This window comes from Paramormyrops kingsleyae, chromosome 8 (genome assembly GCF_048594095.1).
Source record: "Paramormyrops kingsleyae isolate MSU_618 chromosome 8, PKINGS_0.4, whole genome shotgun sequence".
Classification (NCBI taxonomy): domain Eukaryota; kingdom Metazoa; phylum Chordata; class Actinopteri; order Osteoglossiformes; family Mormyridae; genus Paramormyrops; species Paramormyrops kingsleyae.
In genome coordinates this window covers 37764974-37787824 of record NC_132804.1, presented here as the reverse complement: position 1 = coordinate 37787824, position 22851 = coordinate 37764974, and the positions used below count along the sequence as shown (strand labels likewise).

Here is a 22851-nt window from a genome sequence, read left to right as displayed (position 1 = left end):
ATTGGAACCAGGAAAAGAACACTGGTATTTACCATGTTTTGGCGTGAACCACCCGCATGAAACCTTCGCAAATTAGAGTTGTATTTGACTCCAGTGCGAAATGCGAAGGCCGGTCCTTGAACCAGACACTTTTGTCTGGCCCGGATCTTAACAACAGCCTTGTTGGAGTGCTCCTCCATTTCCGAAGAGACACTATCGCCTTCTCTGTAGAAATACAACAAATGTTCTACAGCTTCAAAGTAAGGGAGGAGGACCACAATCTCCTTTGGTTCTTCTGGTTCAAAGATAACGACCCTGAACAAGAGACGGCAGAGTTCCGCATGAAAGTTCACGTGTTCGGCAACAGCCCTTCACCAGCAGTAGCTATCTACTGCCTTAGACGCGCAGCTCAAGAGGGACAAGCGGAGTATGGAGAAGAAGTACAGCAGTTCGTCACTACAGAGTTCTACGTAGATGACGGACTAAAATCCCTTCCCACGGCGGAGGAAGCCATCAGTCTGTTAAGGAGAACTCAAAATATATTAGCACGCTCCAACCTGAGGCTGCATAAGCTGGTGTCTATTAGCAAGATAGTAATGGAAGCTTTCCCACGCGAAGACCATGCCACGGACTTAAATGATCTGGACTTGGATGCTGACAATTTGCCGTTGGGCTGCAGTGGGATCTTGTGTCAGACTGCTTCACATACAGAGTGAGCCAGGAAAAGAAACCGTACACTCGGAGAGGAGTCCTTTCCACAGTAAACAGTCTGTACGATCCTTTAGGATTCGTTTCCCCTGTCACAATACAAGGGAATGTGTTCCTCTGAGAAATGACAGAGAGCTCTCCTGACTGGGATACTCCACTGCCATTAGGAAAAAAGGAATCATGGATCAACTGGCAAGATTCCCTCCAAGAGCTACAGAGCCTGAGAATTCCAAGGGCTTACACTAATGTGTCGTTATTTTCAGCGGAACGCATAGAGTTGTGTGTCTTCTCAGACGCATCAGAATGGTCAATAGCCGCAGTCGCCTATTTGAAGGTTAAGGACGCACTTGGGAACATCCATACAGGGTTGGTTGCCAGTAAGGCGAGACTAGCACCACATTCAGGACATACCACACCTCACCTTGAACTGTGCAGCGCTGTCCTCGCAGTGACATTGGCTGAGAATATCATATCAGAAATGGATGTCTCTTTCGACACTGTCACCTTCTACACGGACAGTAAGATCATGCTTGGACACATTTTTAACGAAAAAGAGGTGGTTTTATGTGTAAGTCCAGAGAATCAGGAAGAGCACACAACCTAGCCAGTGGAGATACGTGGACATTCGACACAACCCTGCTGACATCGCTGGTCAATCCCAGCAGGCTGTCTAAAGGACACAATTTGGTTAGGGGAAGATGTGAGGTATAGAAGATGGCTGATCTGCCAGCCGACAGACTAAGTTCTGACCCCCCATTTACAAATGTCGGCATGGATGTCTTTGGGCCTTGGAATGTTGCAGCTCGTAGGACAATAGCAGGAAGTGCGGAAAACAAAAGATGGGCTGTACTTTTTACTTGCCTATCTGTGAGGGCCGTGCACATTGAGCTCATCGAGTCCCTAGATGCCTCTAGTTTCATCAACGCGTTCCGCAGGTTTCAGGCCATTCGTGGTCCGGGGAAACACCTGCGTCCGGACAGGGGCACAAACTTTATCAGAGCCTCCATGGATTTGGGAATCCCATCCTCACGCTTTGCATATGGGCGGAGTGTGGGAGAGGATGATCGGAGTGACGTAAGATTTTGGATTCTATGTTTATGCAGATGGGGTCATCCAAGTTCACACAGGAAGTGCTCACTACCTTCCTGGCTGAAGTGACAGCGATCGTGAATAACCGCCCTTTGGTACCTGTGTCAACCGATCCATCAAATCCGTTCACCCTCACTCCTGCGTTCTTACTGACTCAGAAGATTGTGCCATGTCTTCCACCGCCAGGAGAATTCAACCAAATGGATTTGTATAGACAACAATGGCGACGAGTCCAGAGTTTGTCTAATATATTCTGGGACAGGTGCAGGAAGCAGTATCTAGCAACTCTTCAGTCCCGCCGAAAGTGGTCCGCGGAATAGTACATCTCTTTTGAGACTGGTGACTGAGCTGGTGTTACTTGTTTCTCCTGTAGGGTAAACGTGTTTACTTACCTCAAGGGATGATCTCTAGTCATCTTCTTACAGGTGGAATGGACTTTGATCATTAAAAGGGGTATACAGTGTTATTGTTCTGTAGTTGTGTATAATAGCATACAAGTAATATTTGACACCCTTAAGGTGTCAGACAGGGAGTGTTCTGCCCCTTTAGTATTTATGTTCATTGTTGTAATGTCAGAGAAACATGTATGATGCTTGCCTGCCATCTTGTGTCAAAGCACAAGAAGTGCAGGGACACAAGTCGCTACTGGATGACGTCTCCGGGAGGAGACACCGCGCGCAAAAAAGGAATGTCTTTTATCATTCGTTCCTGCCTGTTTATTCTTCTGTATGCATCATCCAGCTCTTTGAGTTGATCTGTGAAGGCATCGCTGGTATGTTTATGTTGTGATGTTATGATAAATAGAAAGGAATAATTATATTAGACTGAGTTAACAAAGTTTTGTAATTTATTAAGTTGGTAAAAGTAGGCTCATTCAGATTTTTGCCTTTATGTGAATAGAGCTCTGTAATAAGTCATACTAAAGGCTATTCTTTGTTTTTTCTAGTGTTACTCTTCTTCCATGGCAATTATATAAAGATCTAAACGGCATTCGGCATCTGCGTGCTTTGTGGGGAACAGTTAACTCACTGTCGACCCTGGCAAGACGCGAGGGAGGGGCAGTACACTGAGTAAGTAAGACTTATGTAGCTTACATTTTTAAGTGAGCACTACTTATTTTTAATTATTAACCTCACTATACTAATTTCAGTAACTGGTTTTCTGGCTCAGTTTACAGACTGCCTTTAAACTGAAGATTACTGTATAATAAGTATTGCAATCTATGTAAGAAATCCATTGAAAAGAATGAAATAAACAGTTTATATGCATCTCATCATTTATTTTAAATGCAACAGTAAACATGCATTGGTATAAAATGTATAACAGTGAGCACACCAACAGTCATCGATGCAATGGCCTCATCTGTCACTGTATCCTGTGAAGACACACAAATGCAAAACAAGTCTTTAGATTTGGTACTCTACAGTTCAGTTGACTGAATTAACTAAGAGCAGTGACCAAAATGCTTCATGTGTTGCTACTGGTGAACAAAGCTGTGGCCTTATCTGTATTAGAAAAAGTCCATATTTCCCTTCCACAAACTGTAAATTTTTTTAGAGTCAAAGGAAGTGAAACTGCCCCAGAGCATCACTGAAACACTAACATGCTTCACTGTAGGCTTGTCGCTTTCATCACATGCCTCATATCTAATTACAGACAAACTGCTGATCCGTGGGCCAAAACAAAACAGGATTCAAATCCAAAACCATGGGGATGTGTCACAAACCTTTAAGGAAAATGCTGGTCATTTTCAACCCATAGCCCTTTTGTTCAAAGTCACTAAAAGAAGCAACCAGAACAGCAGAAACTTGATACAGCATAAACTGAATAGTAGACTGGCAGCTAAAGCCAACCAATGGGGGCAAATTAAGTTTCAATTTCAAGTACTTGCCCCCATAGGTTAATATAGCTACCAGCTTCCTATTGGCTTTATGTTGTATCACATTTTCTAGTTCTTTTACCCACTGACAGCAATCTGTGACCTACCTTGTACAACAAGGCTATGGAATGAAAATTGCTGGAGATTTCCTTACAGGGATTGTGCTCTGTGGATCAATGAAACAGAATTGGAAATGTTTGGCCTATGCTTCAGTAGTATGTCTGAAAGAGTAAGTATGAATCAGACACTGAAAAGCAGGCACGTGCAGAGGGGGTGGGGGCGGAGGGTGCTTGAGCACCCGCCCCTTTCCTCCAGGATGCCTCAAGTGCCCTTTTCTTGGGTTTTTTTTTTTGTTGTTGTTGTTTTTTTTTTTTTGTATGTGCGTATGGAGCCCTGTCTTTGCCCCTCAACAATAAAATGTAACTATTAATCTCAATTTTGCTAAATAAAAGGATCTGGCTTGCATCAGTCACATGACTGCCATTAACCAATGCTCACCCTTGAGGGCAGAGCGCGCTCGTTACGAGCCGGGTACGAGCTCGCAAAGTGCACGCGCATTTTCTGCAGGCTGGGTGGTGCGGAGCTGGAGGAGAAGCAGGCAAATTAATTGGAAGGTGCAGACTGCAACAAAACAGTAAATAGGGTGTACAGCGCACACTATAGTCTATAACAACAAATGAATTTAAATAAATGAGCGTGCTGTTTGTGCAACAGCGCGACAAACATTATCTGTCCTTTTATGAACTGCACAAGTAGTGGTGGTCATTAACTGCTAGCTAACTGGGTAAGGGTGTTACAAGGGGGTCTGTAGCTCTGTCCACCGTTTTAGGGAACATGTTTTGTTTTAAAGTAAGTTACAGGACTTTTCCCTTCTTTTCTGGAGGGCTTTTATTTCACTAAAAACGATCTAATATGGATATCCACATAATTCCATATTAGATTCGTCATGAATGTGAGTTGTTGTTATTCAGCCTGTTCTATCTTTTTTAACTTTGAGCACCCGCCCCTTTAAACGTCTCTGCACGGCCCTGCTGAAAAGTAGACCATGTTTGCACTGATGCATGATGGTTATGGCTCAGTGATCCCCTGGGACTGCATTACTTTCTCTGACAGTGGAAACCTGCAGTGTATGGAGGACAAAGTGAATTCATTTAAATATCAGGGGAACCTTGGAAAAAGTTAACTTTGGCTATGAAATGTCTAATGTCTAACCCCATTACCACCCCAAGATATTGAATGAATAAACAAAGGAAATAAAATGTGATTTTAAAAGTGCATGCAACAAAATCATTGTGAAAGAATTTCTTGTCCTCCATGAGTAGATTTTCATTTAATTTCATTTTCAATAAATATAGATTTAAATTACTTACAAAGGCTGTCTTGTAGAACTCGTTGGAATTGTCCCCGAGTATAATTGGAGTTCCTTTAAGGACAAGGGTGCACTGTGATGTCACATCTGATGTCTAATGATACAGAGAAAAAAGGGTTGAGACATTCATAAGACAAAAACTAAACTGCCAAATGAACAAAGTTGCTTGACTTATACAGAATCCCTCAAATGGTCACTTGTTTTCCATTATACAATAACTTCATAGTCCATGCTGTCCAACACACTATGCCTATGGCTGCCTTTAACAGAGAAATTAGGTGATTTTCAACCCATGGCCATGTTGTTTGAGGTCAACAAGAGCTTTCCATAGGACATATGAGCAAGAAAACTTGGTACAACATATACCAAATAGCAAGCTGGCATCTTAAGTAAGTTAATCTTAAGTAAGGCAACTTAAATGACAATTATAGCCATTTTTAACACTTAGGCCTGTTTCCCTTGGATTCTACATTAAACTGAAAGGGAAATTTAAGTGGCCCCCATAGATTAGCTGTAGCTGCTGTTCTGATGTTCAGACTATATTGTGCCGAATTTTATCACTTTTTCCTACTGACTGTTAGGGCTGCAACAACTAATCGACTGTATAGATAAAATTATATTATTAAAATGATAGATTACAAGAATTAATAATCGATTTGTTGTGTTGTGCTAATACTCGGTCACTCACTATATTGCGGAATAGTTCATTTCACTTCATGGAACGCAGAGCGACCCAAGACGTGGCAGAGGAAGAGCAGAGGCCCCATTTTCCAACAAAAATTAAACAAATAAAACATAAGAGGAGGAGAAAACAGTTCATCTGCAGTCGTCAAAAACGCTAGCTCTGTTTTGAAGTGAGGAGACTTAACGTTAATCTCTCCACTAGCTCATCTGCTGCTGGTGTGTTTCTCTTATTTCAGTTTAATATTGTTTTTGTATAGCACTTCAGCTGTGTTTAAATCTGCTGCATAAATAAACTTTACTTTAACATTGTCATGACCTGCTCGTACGATCCTCCTGTGTGTCACACCCCCTCATTAACCTCATGTGAAACCCTGATTGCTCTGGCCCAGGCTCCACCCATGCCTGACATCCCGGCTCTGCCCACTGTATCTCCTGCTCCAGTCCCCCCAGCTCCAGATCCAGTCCCCAAGGAGGTCCCGGACTATTAGAACACCGCTCTTCCCCCCTTGATGGAGGGAGAGGAGGAGCTTGAGTGAGACCCCTCAGGGACCTCCCTAATGGACCCAATGGACTCGCCCCAGCACGGTGAATCCCGACTGGGTCTCCACCTGTCAGTGTCCCGAAAGGGGAGAGGACACTTGCGCAGGGTTCGGGTCCCGGGCTCGGGGGGCGCCTGCGGGTCCATTGCCTCCTGCTCAGCGGTTTCCTGCGGGTCCCCCTCTGAGGCCTCGTCAGCCGCCCTCAGTCCCACCTCCGACGCCTCGTTGGTCACCTGCGGGTACCCCTGCTTCGACTTCTCGGTCGGCTGTGCCTTCGCCGGCTGTGGCTGCGCCGTCACTCCCCTCCGACTTCCTCCTCGCCTCCCCTGGTGCCCCCTCCGACTTCCTCCTCAACTCCTCCGCCTGTCCCTCTGCCTGCCTCCTCGCCCTCTGCGAGGTCCCCTCCGGCTCTGGTCTCTGGGTCGCCTGCGGCCCCTCCGGCTGCTGCCCGTCATCTGCTGTGGCTCCCTCGGGCTCCCCATTGTCCGCTGTCCTCGATGTTCCTCCCTCCTTCCTTCGTCCCTCCTGTGTCTGCTCCTTGTCCCTCGGTGTCTCCTCTGTTCACTCCTGGTCCTTTTGTTTCTCTGTTCTCTGTGCCCTCTGTATCTCCTTTCCTGGTCTGCCTGTCTGCGTTTCCCGTCTTGTGTCAGGTCTTGTCTTGGCTTTTGCCCTTGTGCTTGTTTTGTGTTTCGGTTCTGTTCCCTGTACCCCGATGATGCTCTTGTCTTGTTTTTCAGGTCCTGTTGTCCCGGTTTCCTCTCATCCTTCACCTCCCATGAGAAGCGCCCGGAGTGCGCGCCTTGGGGGGGTTCTGTCATGACCTGCCTGTACGATTCTCCTGTGTGCCACACCCCCTCATTAACGTGATGTGAAACCCTGATTGTTCCCAGCTGTTTGTTATTTCCGGTATGTCCTGTGTATTTCAGTCCGTGTTCGAGTACGTTTCCCTAGGTCTGTCATTAATGTTGCCTGTGAGTTAAGTCTATTCCCCGTCAATAAACCCTGTTTGCCTGTATTCACGCCTCCACTTGCCTGTTTGCCCGCTCGCCTAAAAGGCGCCGTGACAAACACAAGGTCAGGGTTTGTGCATTTTTTGCTCCATCAGTTTAAATAATGTTCTATTTCTGAATAAACGGGGAAATAAAAATGTCCTTTTTATCTGATTTATTGATTAGTCAAAAAAATAATCGACAGATCAATTGAATATTAAAATAATCGTTAGCTGACTGCACTTGGTAACCTCGATCAACAGGGCTATGTGTTGAAAATGATCTTGACTGTGTGAGAGACCATCTTCTTTACACCACAGTACAAAACACTGACAACACCCTTGAAAAAAAAATCATACTAAATTACTACCCAGTTGATGTTCTGCATGACTTCAGTTAGCTTCTGTCCAACAACCCCTTTTCTTGTCTTGAACAGTTGCAAAAAGGTGGCACAAGCTGGTCCAGCTTCATGAAGAAATCTTCCTAAAGGTTTTTGCTTGTTATTCTGATGAATTCAAAACACGCCTGAAAAATATGTAGGGTGGAGGAAGCGGGGGAAAGCACATGATACATGAAATTTCTTCACCACATAACATAACACATACAGTTGAAGTAGAATAAACAGAAGCTTACCTGGCTTTCAGTGAAGAGTGCTGGCCATCGGTCCACCATGCTCTGTACTGAGAGCGCCTCGCCGACAATCTCTGCCGTCAAATTGGAAACATTCATCTTTTGTAGAATGACAATTTCGTTTAATTCCATTTACTGCACTTCACGTGCTTTGCTTGCTAAAACGATTCAGCTTACAGAATTTTAGTTTTATGCACAGTTTGATACAGACTGAGCAGGTCAGTTAACTTTGCATTTGGTGCCTAGTGTATCTATAACCAACATAAATATAAGGACTAACGTCAGAACTACTGGAACAGTGTTAGCAATGAACGTTACCTAAGTTAGCCTAAGCTAGAATGGCCAGATATCTAGTTAGCGATAGTTCATTAAACATGGTAATTCGTTAGCCAAAATTGAACAAAACTCAAATTGGCATTGAATTACTAAATGAAGAAAGTAAATATTACAAAACACTCACCAAATTAACCTGTAAAATGCTGCAGCGAAGTTAATTCCGCCAAAACAGCTTGAGCTGATGTCTTCCACAAACTTGGGCTTCTCTACTGTCATGTAGTAACGCGTCTTTCGCGAACGAGCAGGCTTTAAGAGCCAATTCTTGGTAGCAAATAAGAAAAAGACAACTCCCGTCGGGGAGAGCTGAATCTTCAGCCGCTCCTGCTCAGCTCTGCCCTGCTGAAAAGAGCCAGACCTCCTAACGGGCATGTATCAGAATGGCTACTGCGCATGCCCAAGTGTGGACTAGTGTGTGATAGAAAATTGAACAGAGAATATATTTTTCTTAAGTAGCTTTTAGATAAACTGATTTTGGAACATATTTTTAATATGTTATTGCAAGAACGCCTGGGTGACAGACAGCTGACACGAGAATTGAGGTTTGAGTGTTGCACTCATGTTTTGGAGCATACTACTTGTTAGAATTGACAAGAAATGCAGACTGGGGACAAAGGCATGAGCATCGAGCGCACATAGCATACATGGCAGGAACACCACAAAGGCCATGCAAAAGCATAGACATCCCCTCACGTGCCCCAGGCCTGCAGCATGCTGATCACGTGAAGTATACATGTTTGAAAGATGCAAACTGCATAAGGCATATGTGTGTTACAAAGTGCACACCCTACTCTAACCAGTTTGATCTGGTTCAGTGGACTGGGGCGCGAACTATGAATGTACCCCTATAAAGGTTATGTTGACCAGAAAATCTTTGGAACATTACCACGAGGGTGGCAGCTGGATGGTTGTTCCCTGAGCTCATTAATGAAGCGAAGTCACATACCAATGTATCAGTCGGTTTTTACTGATACTGTTTTTACGACAAGTGTTTTGCTAGTGACCTGAACTTTTATCTCATTTGGTTTGTACGTTCTCTTATCTTTGCCATGTAGATGGATGAATTTGGGATCTGTGTCACCTCATGTTGTACCCCAGTTAATTAGGAAGTCATGGATGACAATTTGAAGGTTCCTTTTCACTCCAATCAACTCAAAGATGTACAATATACAGGGGAAACATGCTTCATTAAATTGTGTTCACTGTAATTCCCAGGTGTGCCAATAATCGTGGCACATGTGTTTTTATTGAAAGTAATTATTTCTTGACAAAGAATTTAATTTTCTTTGAATAAATTTATTTTATTTTTTTAGTGTGAGATGAAGCTACTTCACTGAAAGGTAGATTTTTTCTAACCCTTTTTACAAATCGTTACAAGGGGTGCCAATAATTGTGGAGGACGCTGTAGCTATCATGGCATCTGTACAGATGATTTTATTTTAAGCCCACTTGTTGACCTTAAATCATTACAGATATGTAATATATAGCCTACTACTATCCAGTGGATAATGGTGTTTCCCCTGACATGAAAACTGATACCCTTTGGAGACATTAAGCACTTTGTGTTTTCAGTCAGGGGTGTGAAATCACAATTCAAAGGTTTTTGAAACTTATTCAGACTAGCCATCAGCAACGAAGCAGTTTGACAAAACACTAAACAAGCAACTTAGCAATTGATCCATATGTCAAAATTCTGTTTATGATTGTGAACTGAATCATGGGCAATCATGACAGTGTTTCCTTCAATTTCTAAGGGAAATATTCTGCAAGTAGATTGTTAGAGCATCCTTGATATTGCAATACAGGTTTTCAGTCTATTGTTTCCATGCCAGAGGTAGGACTTAGTTATTATTATGGTTATTCAAACCAAAGTATGTACAAAATACAGCTGCCATGTGTGACTTTTTCAAATGCCCAGAGCATCAGCAGTTGGCTAACAGTAAAACAATCAATCACGGCAGCATAGTATTTAGACCATCCCTCTTAGCGTGTCAAGGCCACACGGGGGGAGGACATAACAGCTGCAGGCAATTTCCTCTCGTTAGCTCCACTTCTTAAAGCGGATGATTCCTTGCAAACATTGCAAAGTATTGTTGCCATGATTAGGAACATTACCAAGCGTTATTCTGTCTTTTGTCTTCCCTGCTTGCCCTGCCTGCTGCGTCCTGCCTGCTTGTCTCCCTGCCTGCCTGCCCACTCCCACCTGCCTGCCTGTCCTGTCCTGTGCTCCCGACCCATCACCATCGTTCCACCTTCCCCTTCGTCGTCTCGTCCTGTGCCTGTCTGTAGGACTGACGTCCCTGGCTTTTGACCTCCTGCTTCTGTCCCAACCACGAATTTGGATTTCTGACTTGGCTTTCTCTGCATCTGGCTACTTAATAAAGCGCCTGTTCTCCAGCATTACGGGGTCTGCCTCCTGTCTGCTTTCTGGTCATAACATACTGTAGCATCCCTCCAGCTGATCCAATCCAGAACCAACCATGTCTCTATCCTCATAATCCCTTTCAACACAGCTTGCTCTGGGTCATTGATATATGTTGCCATAGATGTTTGCGCGTATGCAAATGAAATCATTGGCTAAAACTTTTCCTCCTTGGAAAGTAGGTTGGATGAGAACAAAATTCCCCAGACAAATTCATTCGTATTTTTAAAAGCAAAATCCCAGAAAATTCTGGGCAGGACAAACATCATTTTGAATGTTCAACTGACCAGTGCCCCCCCATGAGTAATACCTATGTGTGAACGACTCTTGATTATGGCCATAGTGTTTATGGCACAGAAACTCTTGGCTCAGAAAAGACACTAATGTTGTTAGTAACCTATGTTTTGTGTTATGGTGATGCAGGACACATAACAATTTTGAACATTTCCTATTGCCAGTGCTGTCAGGATTCAAAACAGACATAACTTTTATTTCAAGTAGACTGGAGAAAGCAATGTGGCGCTTAGTTAAAGAAGCACATTTTCCTTTACATACAGAATCTCATTGGCAGAGCTGGGGGTTTGGTTAACACCACCAACCACCAGGAGGTGGTCTCGAATTACAATGCTGGAAGCTGAACAGCGAGGCACAGACATGGGAGCAACTCGCTCCCATTTCTTCTTCTCTGGGTGGAAAGCCTCCACTGAATCCAGTACAGAGGGATGATTCCCTATACAGCAGTGCAGAAACAGGAGTATAAATGATTGTTTTGCTTTAAGACAAATACCACGCAGCCCAGCTTTTTGTGCCCTATGTGACCTGGGAAATTCTCCAGCCCCACTCCTCATGACCCGACCAGTATAAGTAATTAGTAAATGGATGGTTGGACTGATAAATGTTTTATGACTGAAATTAAACACAAGCATTTTGGCACAAATTTGGATAGCTCCTGAAAATGCATTAATACTAAGTGATGACTTACTGATTGATATCACCCACCTAATCCTCCTGCAACAATGACCCTTCCATGCAGGGAGGCAGATGCAAAGTCTGCCCGCTTGGTCTTCATGGACGCTGTGTCTTCTGACTTCAACCATAGACCTGAAGGAAAGGGGAAAAAAACAATGAATACAGTACAATTAATTTTACTTATTCTATTTTATTGTATTCTGCAGTCAGGGAATAGATTGCTGTCACTGTTATTGGCAACAGAAGTAACAGTAAAATTTATTGTGGGAGAATTTATTTTGTCACTTAGCTATAGTCCAAGTCAGTGGTGACACATGAAAGAAAAGGCACAGATCTGGTGAATCGAATTGCTCCAAGGACGCCAGATAAATAGCCTGACCCCGCACTTGGATATGAAATACATTTTGTTGACACGCTAACAACGAGTTACACGCTAACAACACACACACATGCTAACTGTGACGCCGGGCTTGCGAGGCGAGTGGGGAAGCAGGCAAGCAAAGCCGTGAATACGACGAAACGCTGTTTATTTTCAGCAAACATGAAACGCACGACAAAACAACAATGACGGATCTGGGAAACAAAGGCAGACGTGGACTAATATACACAAGACAGACTGACTTAAACAAGCAACAGGTGAATACAATCAGGAATTAACACGAGGTAACGAGGGGGGCGTGGCACACACGAGGATCGGACGAGCTGGGCGTCACACTAACAAATCTGACCATGACTACTGCCTATCATGTTTGTTACCTGTCTGCTCTGCAACTGGATTCAATTCAATTTATATTTATATAGCGCCTTTCACAACAGGGTTGTCAATGCCTGGTCCCTGACAGGTCTGTGTTACAATATCGGAGTAAAATAATTTAACCAATAAATTTTTAAAATACCCAGTTACAAGTATAAGCAATACTGGAGCAGGAGCTCAACAACTTCTAACAAGGCAAGAACCAATTAAGAATATTCAATGATCAGAAGTGCAAGATAGGATCTTTCAGGGAACATGGAGGCATCAGTCTAGTAGTGAAATTCATGGAATAAATGGGTCTTGAATTATTTCTTAAAGGTGGAGAAGTAGTCTGATTATCAGAGACTGTTCAGCAGCTCATTCCACCATTGAGGAACCACACAAAAGAACTTTATGTACTGTAGTTACACTTCTTACTTGATATAGAGAGCTCCAAAGAGTGTAGGTTTGCTCACCAAAGAAAACGAAATGGAAGACAGAAAAGGCCTGATCTTCCTGATGTTATACAGAGTAAACCTACAAAATTGAGAGAGCACTTGATCTTGAACACAGTAACTCTAAAAGTACTTGTTGGATCTTTCTCAAATTTCCCTAGAATCATCTGTTGTTCATTTCATTTTCAGACAACTTGCATCAAAATTGAAGCAATGCCAATTAGTAACTGCAAAAGGACAGTGCTGGGAAGAATATGGAGGGGGTGTAGAGATTGTGGGAGTTATGGGAGGAGCAGGGATTTGATGGGGGGATGGAGTGATGGGTATGTCCAGGAAATGAAGCAAAAAAATAGTCATTGACAGTTGTTAATGACCCGATGTTAAGTATGGCTCTTTTCTTTGCGACTTTGAGTTATGTGTTGTGGAAAGGAACATATGTTTGACAACCCTGTTTCTGCCATGTCCTTCATCCAAACATTGATTTACCCAATGAGCAATCAGGAATGATACTAGCATACTACAGTTATAGCTCACCTATGCCATTTAACCGGACTACTGCCCTCATCCCAGTATACATATATGGGAGAGAAATCGATTTATTGACTGAAGTTTGTCCAACTCCACTACAATAGATGGTGATATGGCTACTTTCAACTTGACTTCAGCTGGACTTTTTCCGGTTGACCTATGTCACAGATGTAAAAAATAATAAAATTAACCCTCCGGGGTCTAGGGGTAGGAAACACACTTAATTCATGTCAAATAAATTATTTCTTATATATTTGTTTTGTAATTACACTCCTCTTTTTTTTTTTTCCCCCTGTCGTGTCCGGCAGTTTAGCAAGCAGGATGTTAGTCTGGGTGCCTTATTGTGCCAACACTTTTATTTTAACAAGTGGAGCTTCGGATTTAAGCTCCTCTTGTTACTTGAGGTATACTCTTTATTAATCAGTTATATGTCAATGCGTCACAAAGCCGGAGCTGACAGGGGGGGTTAGTGGGAAAAAATCGAGAGAGAAAGTGAGAAAGGAGAGAAAGGGGTGAGAGACAGTAAAATAAATAAATGCATAATAAAAATAAAATAAGGAGGAGGGTCAGAGAGAGAGAGAGACAGGGAAAGAGAAATAATACATAACAAACAGTAGAACAAAAAGGAAAGAGTAATAAGAGGACAGCTTCTGCATCTTGCTGCTTTACACCGTATCATCACATCAGCTGCTGTATCTGAAAGATAAGATCCAGGGACACACACAAACAGTATACACACAAAGAAACCAGTGGTACCATTATGACATGGGAATGTGCTTGTGCCAGTATCTGCTTCTGGAATTAAATACGTTAATACCAACGAAAGAAAATAAATATATACAGTAGGCACAAGCAGACCACCAGGAACACCGTCCAAACATTGTCGTACCCGCATCCGCATCCGAGAGGAGGGAGTGGAAGCCACACACCAACCCCCACACACACTCTCACACACACACACACACACCCAGACAAGGGGAAAGAGGGATAAAATAGGGGAAGAGAGCCCCAGGCTCTCGTGTGTGTGCGTGTGCGTGCATGTCTATGTGTGTGTGCGTTCTAAGTGTATGTGTGTGCGTGTGCATATGTACATGCATGTGTGTGTGTACGCATATGTGTATGTTTGTGTGTTGTGAGTGTATGTATGAGTGTGCAGGTTAACATGGAATGATTCCCAGTGTGTGTGCGAGGCCACAACAACGCCGCCCCGGGGCCCCCAGACGGCCGGGAGAGCCCCGACGGGTCACGGACCCAGCCGCCCCACAGTGGCCAGGTACCCGGGCCCCCGCCACCGGAAGGCTGCGCGCCCACCCAAGGAAGGCAGGGAAGGAGGCACCGGGCGCCCCCCACCGGCAAGCACGAGGCAGGAACCCCACGGCCCCGCAGGCACGGATAGAGCCCGGAGCCCGGAGCACCCGCACACCCCGTGGGGGCCCCGCCAGCCCCGGGGAGACCCGCCCCCCCCCCAAGAACCCCCACCCGGGGGACCAGGGGGACGCCCCGAGAGCCACCAAGCACACCCGCCCCTGGCTACCCCGACCCCCCCTCCCCCACCCAGATCCCAACCCTCCCTCCCCAGCCCCCGCACCCACACCGCCCCATCATCCACGTGCTCCCCGTACCAGGACAAACATGCAGACACACCGATCCATGCATGCACTCATACACACACTCAGACACACACTCCCAGTCACACCTGCTCGTCTTTGAAGTCCGGCAGCAGATGCCCTGGACTTGCCCAGTGGACGGCCCAGAGGATGTTCCCCACCCCCCCAGATCGCAGGCGAGCGGGCACCCCGCCGGAGACCGGCAGCGCCCCACAGATGCGGCCGCCCCACCCCCGAGCCCACCCGCCGGCGCCCGCCACCCCCGCCACACCCAGGACCCCTCACCCCGCCCCCCCCCCAACCGCCCCCCACCCACCTTGATCATTGATGGTGTACATGTGTGTGAACTAAGGTGTCGTTGAGATATGGGGGAGCATATGGGGAAAAGACACCCATCGCCCCCCCCAAGCCCTAAGTGTCTAATGTGGAGTTAAAATAGAGGGGGAGGGAGCTGTGCAGTCCAGCTGCGGGCTGCAGAAGCAGCCGACCCAGGACCTGCCCAGCTCCCCCCGCCCTCCAAGGCCCTATGTGGAGGAGTGGTGTGACGTGGATGTATGTCTAAAATGCAGTTAAGATAATGAGGGGGGGATGAGTGGCTAATCGCCCCCCCTTCCCTCTGTGTGGTGCGGTGTGATGTCTAGATGTGGCGTCTAATGTGTAAGATAGGGGGTGAATAGCTGATCACCCCCCATTACCTATGTGTGGTGTAGGTGGATGCGGGCCGGCAGGGGGGGCGCGCGGCGATAGTCCACAGTGCCGCAGGGCAGCGGGCGCCAGGCAAGGCACGCCCGGACGCACGGCGCCAACACCCAGGGGGACACCCCCGCCCCCCGCCGCAGCGCCCCACCGCCCCAACCCAAGGAGGTGTCTGGGGCCTCATCTGCGCCGGCATCGCCGACGAGCCATTCATACCCAGATACCCACATTCACCAAACACTCGCACCCCACCACACCCGCACCACCCCAACACCGACGTGCTCCCCCGTCCCAGGCCATACATGCAGACAAACAGAGCATGCATACTCACCGGATACACACATACGCACGCCCAACACGCACACCCTCACCAGATACACACACAGACACGCACGCCCACACGCACACACTCACCAGATACACACGCACAGACACGCACGCCCACACGCACACACACCAGATACACACATAGACACGCACGCCCACACGCACACACTCATCTCGAGGCCCAACAGCAGATGCCCTGGAATTGTCCAGTGGACGGCTCCAGAGGCTGTTCCCCCACCCCCCAGGTCGCAGGCTAGCGGCCCCCCGCCGAAGGCCGGCAGCCCCCCGCGGACGCTGCCGCCCCGCACCCGGGCCCGCCAGCCAACACCCGCCAACACCCGCCGCCCCCGCCATCCCCCAACTCCCCCGGTCCCCGGTTACACTCCTCTTTATTTTAATGTATATTGTAAAAATGTCAGATTTATGTTAAGTCTGTAATTTGATATCAACGTATAGACATTGCAAAATGCAGTTTGGAAAAGAAACATTACAAAAGTACATATTTAGCAATGGTGGCAGTTCTTTTTTTTTAATATTATATTGTAGTGGGTACAAAGAATACGCTGCGCCTTTAAGGGCTCTTGCGAACGCGCCGGAGTGCATGTACGAGCAGTTTTTTATAGAGTTCAAGCGGGGTGGAGCTAGCGGTGCACTCGGGGATTAAAAAAAAGAGTTTTGTCATCGGTTGAAAGGGATGCACTCTTATACAACGCAAATAAGACGCCTGGGAGAGCGTGAGTGTGGGTCTAGTGCTATCGTTACCGCCTTGGTCAGGGTTTCGACGGTGGAAAAGTTTTGTGAGGAGTCCATTTCGCCTCAGGGCCAAGATAAATGTTTTTTTTGTCGGAGAGAGAGGCCAACAGTTTAATCACGTCACCCTCCACCGCCGTAGAGCAACGGCACATGCCGCTAAGAGCCTGAGGTCTCCAGTAAGTAGCCTGCGCTTCGGATCCCAATTCGGCGGCGAGCTCCGCAGTGGGTTTTACCCTGCCAGTCATTCCACATCCACGACGTGATCCCAGCTGGTTGCGAGAATATTCTGAAACCAGCGCAGCTCTATTATGTGAATGTTATGCTGTTTGTACGTCACATAACAAATGTGATATGAGTTGAAATGTACCCATTAACTGGTCAAAAGGGTGAGTTGGCGATATTGTGGCCACAACGGAAAATACCTCTGTCGAAGAGGAGAGGAATATTGATGTTTCAGGTTTTGCTTAATGTTTTCTTTTATTATTAGTGGTTAAAGTAATGAATGTTCATAATATTTAGGTTTCTCAGTGTTGCAGGCTATTCATCCGGGGGTAGGGGCGTCTCACCTGTTTAGTTAGACCCAGGAAATTTATATGTAGTGTAGTACCATATTAATACAGTCATTGTCCGCGCTACATGCATTCCAGGTAGGTTTCGCTGTTATTCCTGCTCCTGATGTCCACTCTACCTGGGCAGGTCTGTACTATGTTTAGGCCGCTAGACAGGGAACGACTTGTTCATACAGCTTGAACATGGAGGTTTTAGGCACTGGGTGTGGGGGACTCAGATCCTTTCCCATTCAGTCCCCCCTGGGCTAAGCCCCACCTAACCCCTATAAGGCGGCGGTAGAGCCCCATCCGCTACAATATTTATTTAAGAAAAGTAAACACACAAACAAACAGGGGGGTATTCCAGAAAGCTTGGTTAACTTACCATTTGGTAAATCTTAACCTCTGGGTTGATATACCCCAAACCCGCATACCATGAGTATGTCGGTTCCAAAACACCTGAGAAGAGTAAGTTCAGTCAACCTCCTATTGCTTACCCAGAGTTAATGCGCGTGCACCGTGCATACATAAAGACGTTTTCAATTGATCGCCGATTTCACGAATCAAAATGGAAAATCAAAGTGAAAAAAAGAGAGCGGCATACTTCACAGAGGCGGAGTTGGACGTTTTAATGCACGCATATGAGGAATTCAAGCCAATAATAATGAAAAAAAGCAATACGGCTGCATCGGCTAAAGAAAGAGAGTTGGCTTGGCAAAAAATAACGGACAGAGTAAATGCGTGTGTATTAAATTGCAAATTTGACATCGCCTCCCCTTTTATTATAATGCAAAATAATTAAACACGTACCCCTCCGCATCCTTTTGACTGTTAAATCACTATGAAAGCATTAACTTTGCCTGCCATTAATTTCTTTAGGTTAAAATAACAATGTATATCGACTAGGAATATATGGTTTCTTATTTAAAAAGGTGTAATCCTTCTGGAGCCAGAAGAACTTTGAGCCAAGTCAAAATGAAACACAAAAACATTCCGCAAAAAGGTAATATTTGATTACACGATCACTGAACTATTTATTAAACACGATTTAGTATATTCTTTCTGTCATGTAGCTAATAGAAAAAAGGCTGAAGCCCGTCTAACTGGCGGGGGCCCACCACCACCTCCCCTCACCCCATCTGAGGGCAACCAGTGGTAACCAGCATTGTACTGTCCTGTAATGATTACCTATAGTTAGTGGAAAAAAGTAATGAGTTTGATGATTTTAACAAGGCAAAAAATTAAGGATACAAAATCAAGTTACCTGCACATTGATACTATGAATAGATTTCCTATTAACATAGTCTCCCTCATTTATTGAAGGAGCTTTAATAGGAATGTAGGTGCCATCAATGCACCCAATTATGAATGAATGAATGAATGCCTTTTATTGTCACTATACATGTATTACATGTATTCCAAATTACATTTGGAAACCCTGAAATAGAAAGTCATATATGGAAGTATCAAGTGTGTGTGTGTGCAGGATGAATACATGTATAGATATAAATAGTATGACTACATATTAAATATGAATCATAGATTTTACTACAAAGGACAAACCTACCACTCTGTGGAATTCCTCTTTAATAACATGCAGAGCTTTATGGACAGGGAACTGTACAAACGTGTGTAAGAAGCGTTAAGTACCAGACATACTGTGCGAATGGCTCTACACACAGTTGCCTTTCCCACATGCTCTGCGTCACCCATATTGTACAAAAAATGCCCTGACGCAAAAAACCGAAGTGCTATGTACAGAATGTTTTCTGTGCTAAGCGCAGACCCGCGGTTTGGGTTTGTGACATTTGCAATATGCGGTTTCAAGAGATGTTAAGTAAATTAACGATTCTTTTGAAAACTGATAACGTTTTTTCAAATAATCATTAGGAAATGAAAAGATATCAATACGTGGTCTTATAACTCTCTCCCGGCGAAAAAAACCTTGTATAATTTGTGCCTCCATGTCCACAGGATCGTCATCAAAAGGGCACGCCATGCTCAGTAACCTTCTGCAACAAACTGACCCTGGAACATAACCTGCTCAGTAGCAGGTTATCTTCAGAGAGTAAGCTGCTATGTTTACGTACATACCCAGAAAGTTAACCTCCGTTTTTGGAACCGAAAGTTGAGGTTATCCACTAACTTACCCTTAAACTTACCCGGGTATGTCACATAACCTGCTTTCTGGAATACCCCCCAGGTGTGCAGGTTTGGTCACCATATCTTAAAAAGGACATTGCGGCCTTAGAAAAGGTGCAGCGTAGGGCCACAAGAATGATTCCTGGTCTTAGAGGAATGTCATACGAGGAAAGGTTAGTTGAGCTAAATCTGTTCAGCCTCAAGCAGAGACTGAGGGGGGACATGATCCAGGTCTATAAGATTCTAACAGGTTTGGATGCTGTTCAATCAAATAGTTACTTCAGCATTAGTTCAAATACAAGAACCCGTGGCCATAGGTGGAAATTAGTGGGAGAACATTTCAAACTGGATTTAAGGAAGCACTTCTTTACACAGCATGTAGTCAGAGTATGGAATAGTCTTCCTGATAATGTAGTGCAAGCTGAATCCTTGGTTTCCTTTAAATCAGAGCTAGATAAGATATTAACAACTCTGAGCTATTAGTTAAGTTCTCCCCAAGCGAGCTCGATGGGCCGAATGGCCTCCTCTCGTTTGTATAGTTCTTATGTTCTTATGTGACAAAAAACAGCGTGTGTTGAGTAAAAGAGACAATAAAAATAAAAACAAAAAAAAATCACGAGGCACTTGACAACCATTACAGTCATATAGTCTGACTAAAGATTACCAATGTTACAGATTTGACAAGACAAGGAACAGAAAGGCTATTAAAGTCACATTTCTGTATAACAATCTAATTCGTTAAGGAATGGGCCCCAAATAAAGTGACATTTATTTTGTGCATTAGACAGGTCATAGCGAATTCCTTCCATCTGAATTGAGCAAATCATCTCATTCAGCCACGTCTGAAATGATGGTGCAACAGGAGACTTCCACAGTCGTAGGATCAATTTTCTTGCTATTATCATACCAAACATTATTGCAAACTCTTCACTATGATTTCTATTATGCAAAATATCAGAGCATCCAAAGAGGGCGATTTTCGGGTTGGGCTGAATATCAGCTTTAAATACTTCACAGTACCACAAAAAAAAAATGAACAACTTAGGGCATTCCCAAAAAAGATGTGAGAGTGTACCCTGTCACTGAACACACCTATCACATAATGCAGATACCTCAGGAAATTTTTTTATTCAGCTTTACTTTGGAGAAGTGAAGATGGTGGACAACTTTGAATTGGATGAGCTGGTGCCTAGCATTTACAGAACAGTCCTGTATTCTTTGCAAACTAAATTCCCATTCTTCCTCAGATATCTGTTTGCCTAACTCCTCAGACCAAGCTTCTTTAATATGAAGTGTGGATGATTCAGTGTTACTAGAGATTGCAGACACAAATTTTGACATGGAATGTTTTGAGTCTGGAGGATCTAATAAAATCTCATATATTTTAGATGAAGCTGGCATTGTAGTATGTTCTGGTAGACGTTTAATGGAAAAATGTCTTTCCTGCAGGTACCTAAGTGATAGGGAGAAGGCCAAATTCATCTTTCAGGTTGTCAAATGAAGGAAATTTTTAATTGATATAAAGATCTTTCAGCGTAACAATCCCCTTCTCTCTCCAAAAAAGAAAAGCACCATCAATCTGACCCAGTGGAAAGTTATGATTTTGATGGATTGGCGAATAAGCCACTGCGTACATGCTTTTTTCCATCTGGTTCCAGATTTTAAGAGTATTTTTACTATAAAAGTTGATTTTGCTATTGTGGTGGCAGACTTTATGTCCAAGCACAATAAAGCCAGGAGGGAAGACCTGTGGCATGCCTGCTCTTCAATATCTACCCATGCTAAACCAGACTGGGAACCCAGGTCTCCAGACCTGGCCTGCCAGTAGATCAAGGCCCTAGCATTCGTGGCCCAATAGTAATGCAGAAATTGGGGGAGACCTAAACCACTCAAATGTTTAGGTTTGACCAAGTGTAATTTGGATATTCTAGCATTCTTGTAACCCCAAATAAAAGGCGTAATAAAAGAATCAAGGGTCTTAAAAATGATTTGGGTAAGAAAAGTGATAAGTTCTGAAAAAAGATACGGAAATCTAGGAAGAGTCACCATTGTGATAGCATTGATGTGCCCAATCATGGACAATGGTAGCAGCTGCCAGTAAGCAATATTCTTTTTAGAGAATCAATCATGGGTAAGAAATTCAATTGGTAAAGTGGTCTGGGATTTTTTGGAACATTTATGCTAAGATATTGAAAAAAGTCTTGAGTAATTTTGAATCGGAAATTATTCAAAAAATGGTTATCAAAATGATCAGTTATGGGCATGAAGCAGCTTTTTCCCCAATTTATGGTGTAACCAGAGTGTCCCAAAATACCTAATCAAATCCAATAATGGTGGGAGAGATGATTCAGCATCAGCCAAATATAATATCACATCATCTGCATATAATGATATCTTATGGATCAGTGATCCTATTTTTATACCTTGTATGAGTTCATGTTTTTTTATGGCCACAGCTAGAGGTTCTATTGCAAGTGCAAACAGTAAGGGTGACAGAGGGCACCCTTGACGTGTGCCCCTCCGAAGTGAAAAATATTGAGACTTGTCTTGGTTCATAAGTACAGATGCTATTGGGTGTATATATAACATTTCAACACTTGAAATGAAACCCTCCCCCAAACCAAATTCCTTTAATACTGCTAGCATATATAGCCACTCAATATGGTCAAATGCCTTTTGGGCGACAAGTGAGAGAACAGCACAGTTATGAGAGGAAGGATGTTGACTATACAAAATATTTATTAATCGACGAACATTTGAAAAAGAAAATCTTTTTGGAATAAAACCGGTCTGATCCTGATGAATAATATGGGATACAAACTTACCCAGTCTATTGGCAAGGAATTTTGTGAAAATTTTAAGGTCAGCATTCAAAAGACTAATGAGTCGATAAGATGTTACATCTAGAGGATCTTTTTCTTTTTTTAAGATAAGTGAGATATTAGCAGCATAGAGTGAAACTGGAAGATTCCCATTTTTGATGGAATAAGTAATCATTGTTAGGAAGAGTGGGGCCAACTGAGAAACTTTTTATAGGATTCTATTACAAACTCATCGAGACCTAAGGCTTTGCCAGATGGGAAGAACAGAATAGCCTGCCTCACTTCCTCAAGGCTGAAGTCCTTGTTTCGTTGTTCTTTGGCCTCATTATCTAATTTCCGAAGATCAAGAGATTCAAGAAATGTATGAATTTCAATAGGCCCAGCTTGAGATTTTGCTGAATATAAAACAATATAATAATCTTTGAAACACTGGTTTAAATCGTTTTCGGTTCCGTTATTACTGCACCTGACTCAGATCTAATCTCGTGAATCACTCTTTCAGCTTGTATTCCTCTCAGTTGCCTGGATAATAGTTTATCTGGTTTGTCAGTCAGTTCAAAATATTTTTGTTTGGTTTTTAGAATTAGCTTCTTAACTTGCTGTGAAAGAATAGTGTTATACTCATATTTTAATTTTAAAATTCCACGTAA

At 44.0% G+C, this 22851-nt stretch overlaps 1 protein-coding gene and 1 long non-coding RNA gene across 4 annotated transcripts in view; one reads left to right on the top strand and one right to left on the bottom strand.

The window, feature by feature from the left end:
• Window positions 1-2418: 2418 nt before the first annotated feature.
• Window positions 2419-7262, top strand: LOC111838754 (uncharacterized). 2 transcript variants are annotated; one of them, XR_002836952.2, is made up of 3 exons: window positions 2419-2548; window positions 2723-2846; window positions 6150-7262. It is a non-coding gene; the product is annotated as an uncharacterized lncRNA (long non-coding RNA). The 2 variants fall into 2 exon arrangements; XR_002836953.2 differs by having other exon boundaries at window positions 5728-7262.
• Window positions 3035-22851, bottom strand: part of klhdc8a (kelch domain containing 8A) — a 164447-nt gene continuing 144630 nt past the window's right edge. For both annotated transcript variants that reach the window (XM_072715778.1, XM_072715779.1), the window contains 5 exons: window positions 11621-11722; window positions 7870-11351; window positions 7607-7761; window positions 5026-5118; window positions 3035-3151 (listed from right to left, as the gene is read on the bottom strand). In XM_072715778.1, coding sequence (XP_072571879.1) covers window positions 11149-11351; window positions 11621-11722 — 305 coding nt within the window. In that variant the 3' untranslated portion in view covers window positions 3035-3151; window positions 5026-5118; window positions 7607-7761; window positions 7870-11148. The remainder of the gene's footprint in view (window positions 3152-5025; window positions 5119-7606; window positions 7762-7869; window positions 11352-11620; window positions 11723-22851) is intronic.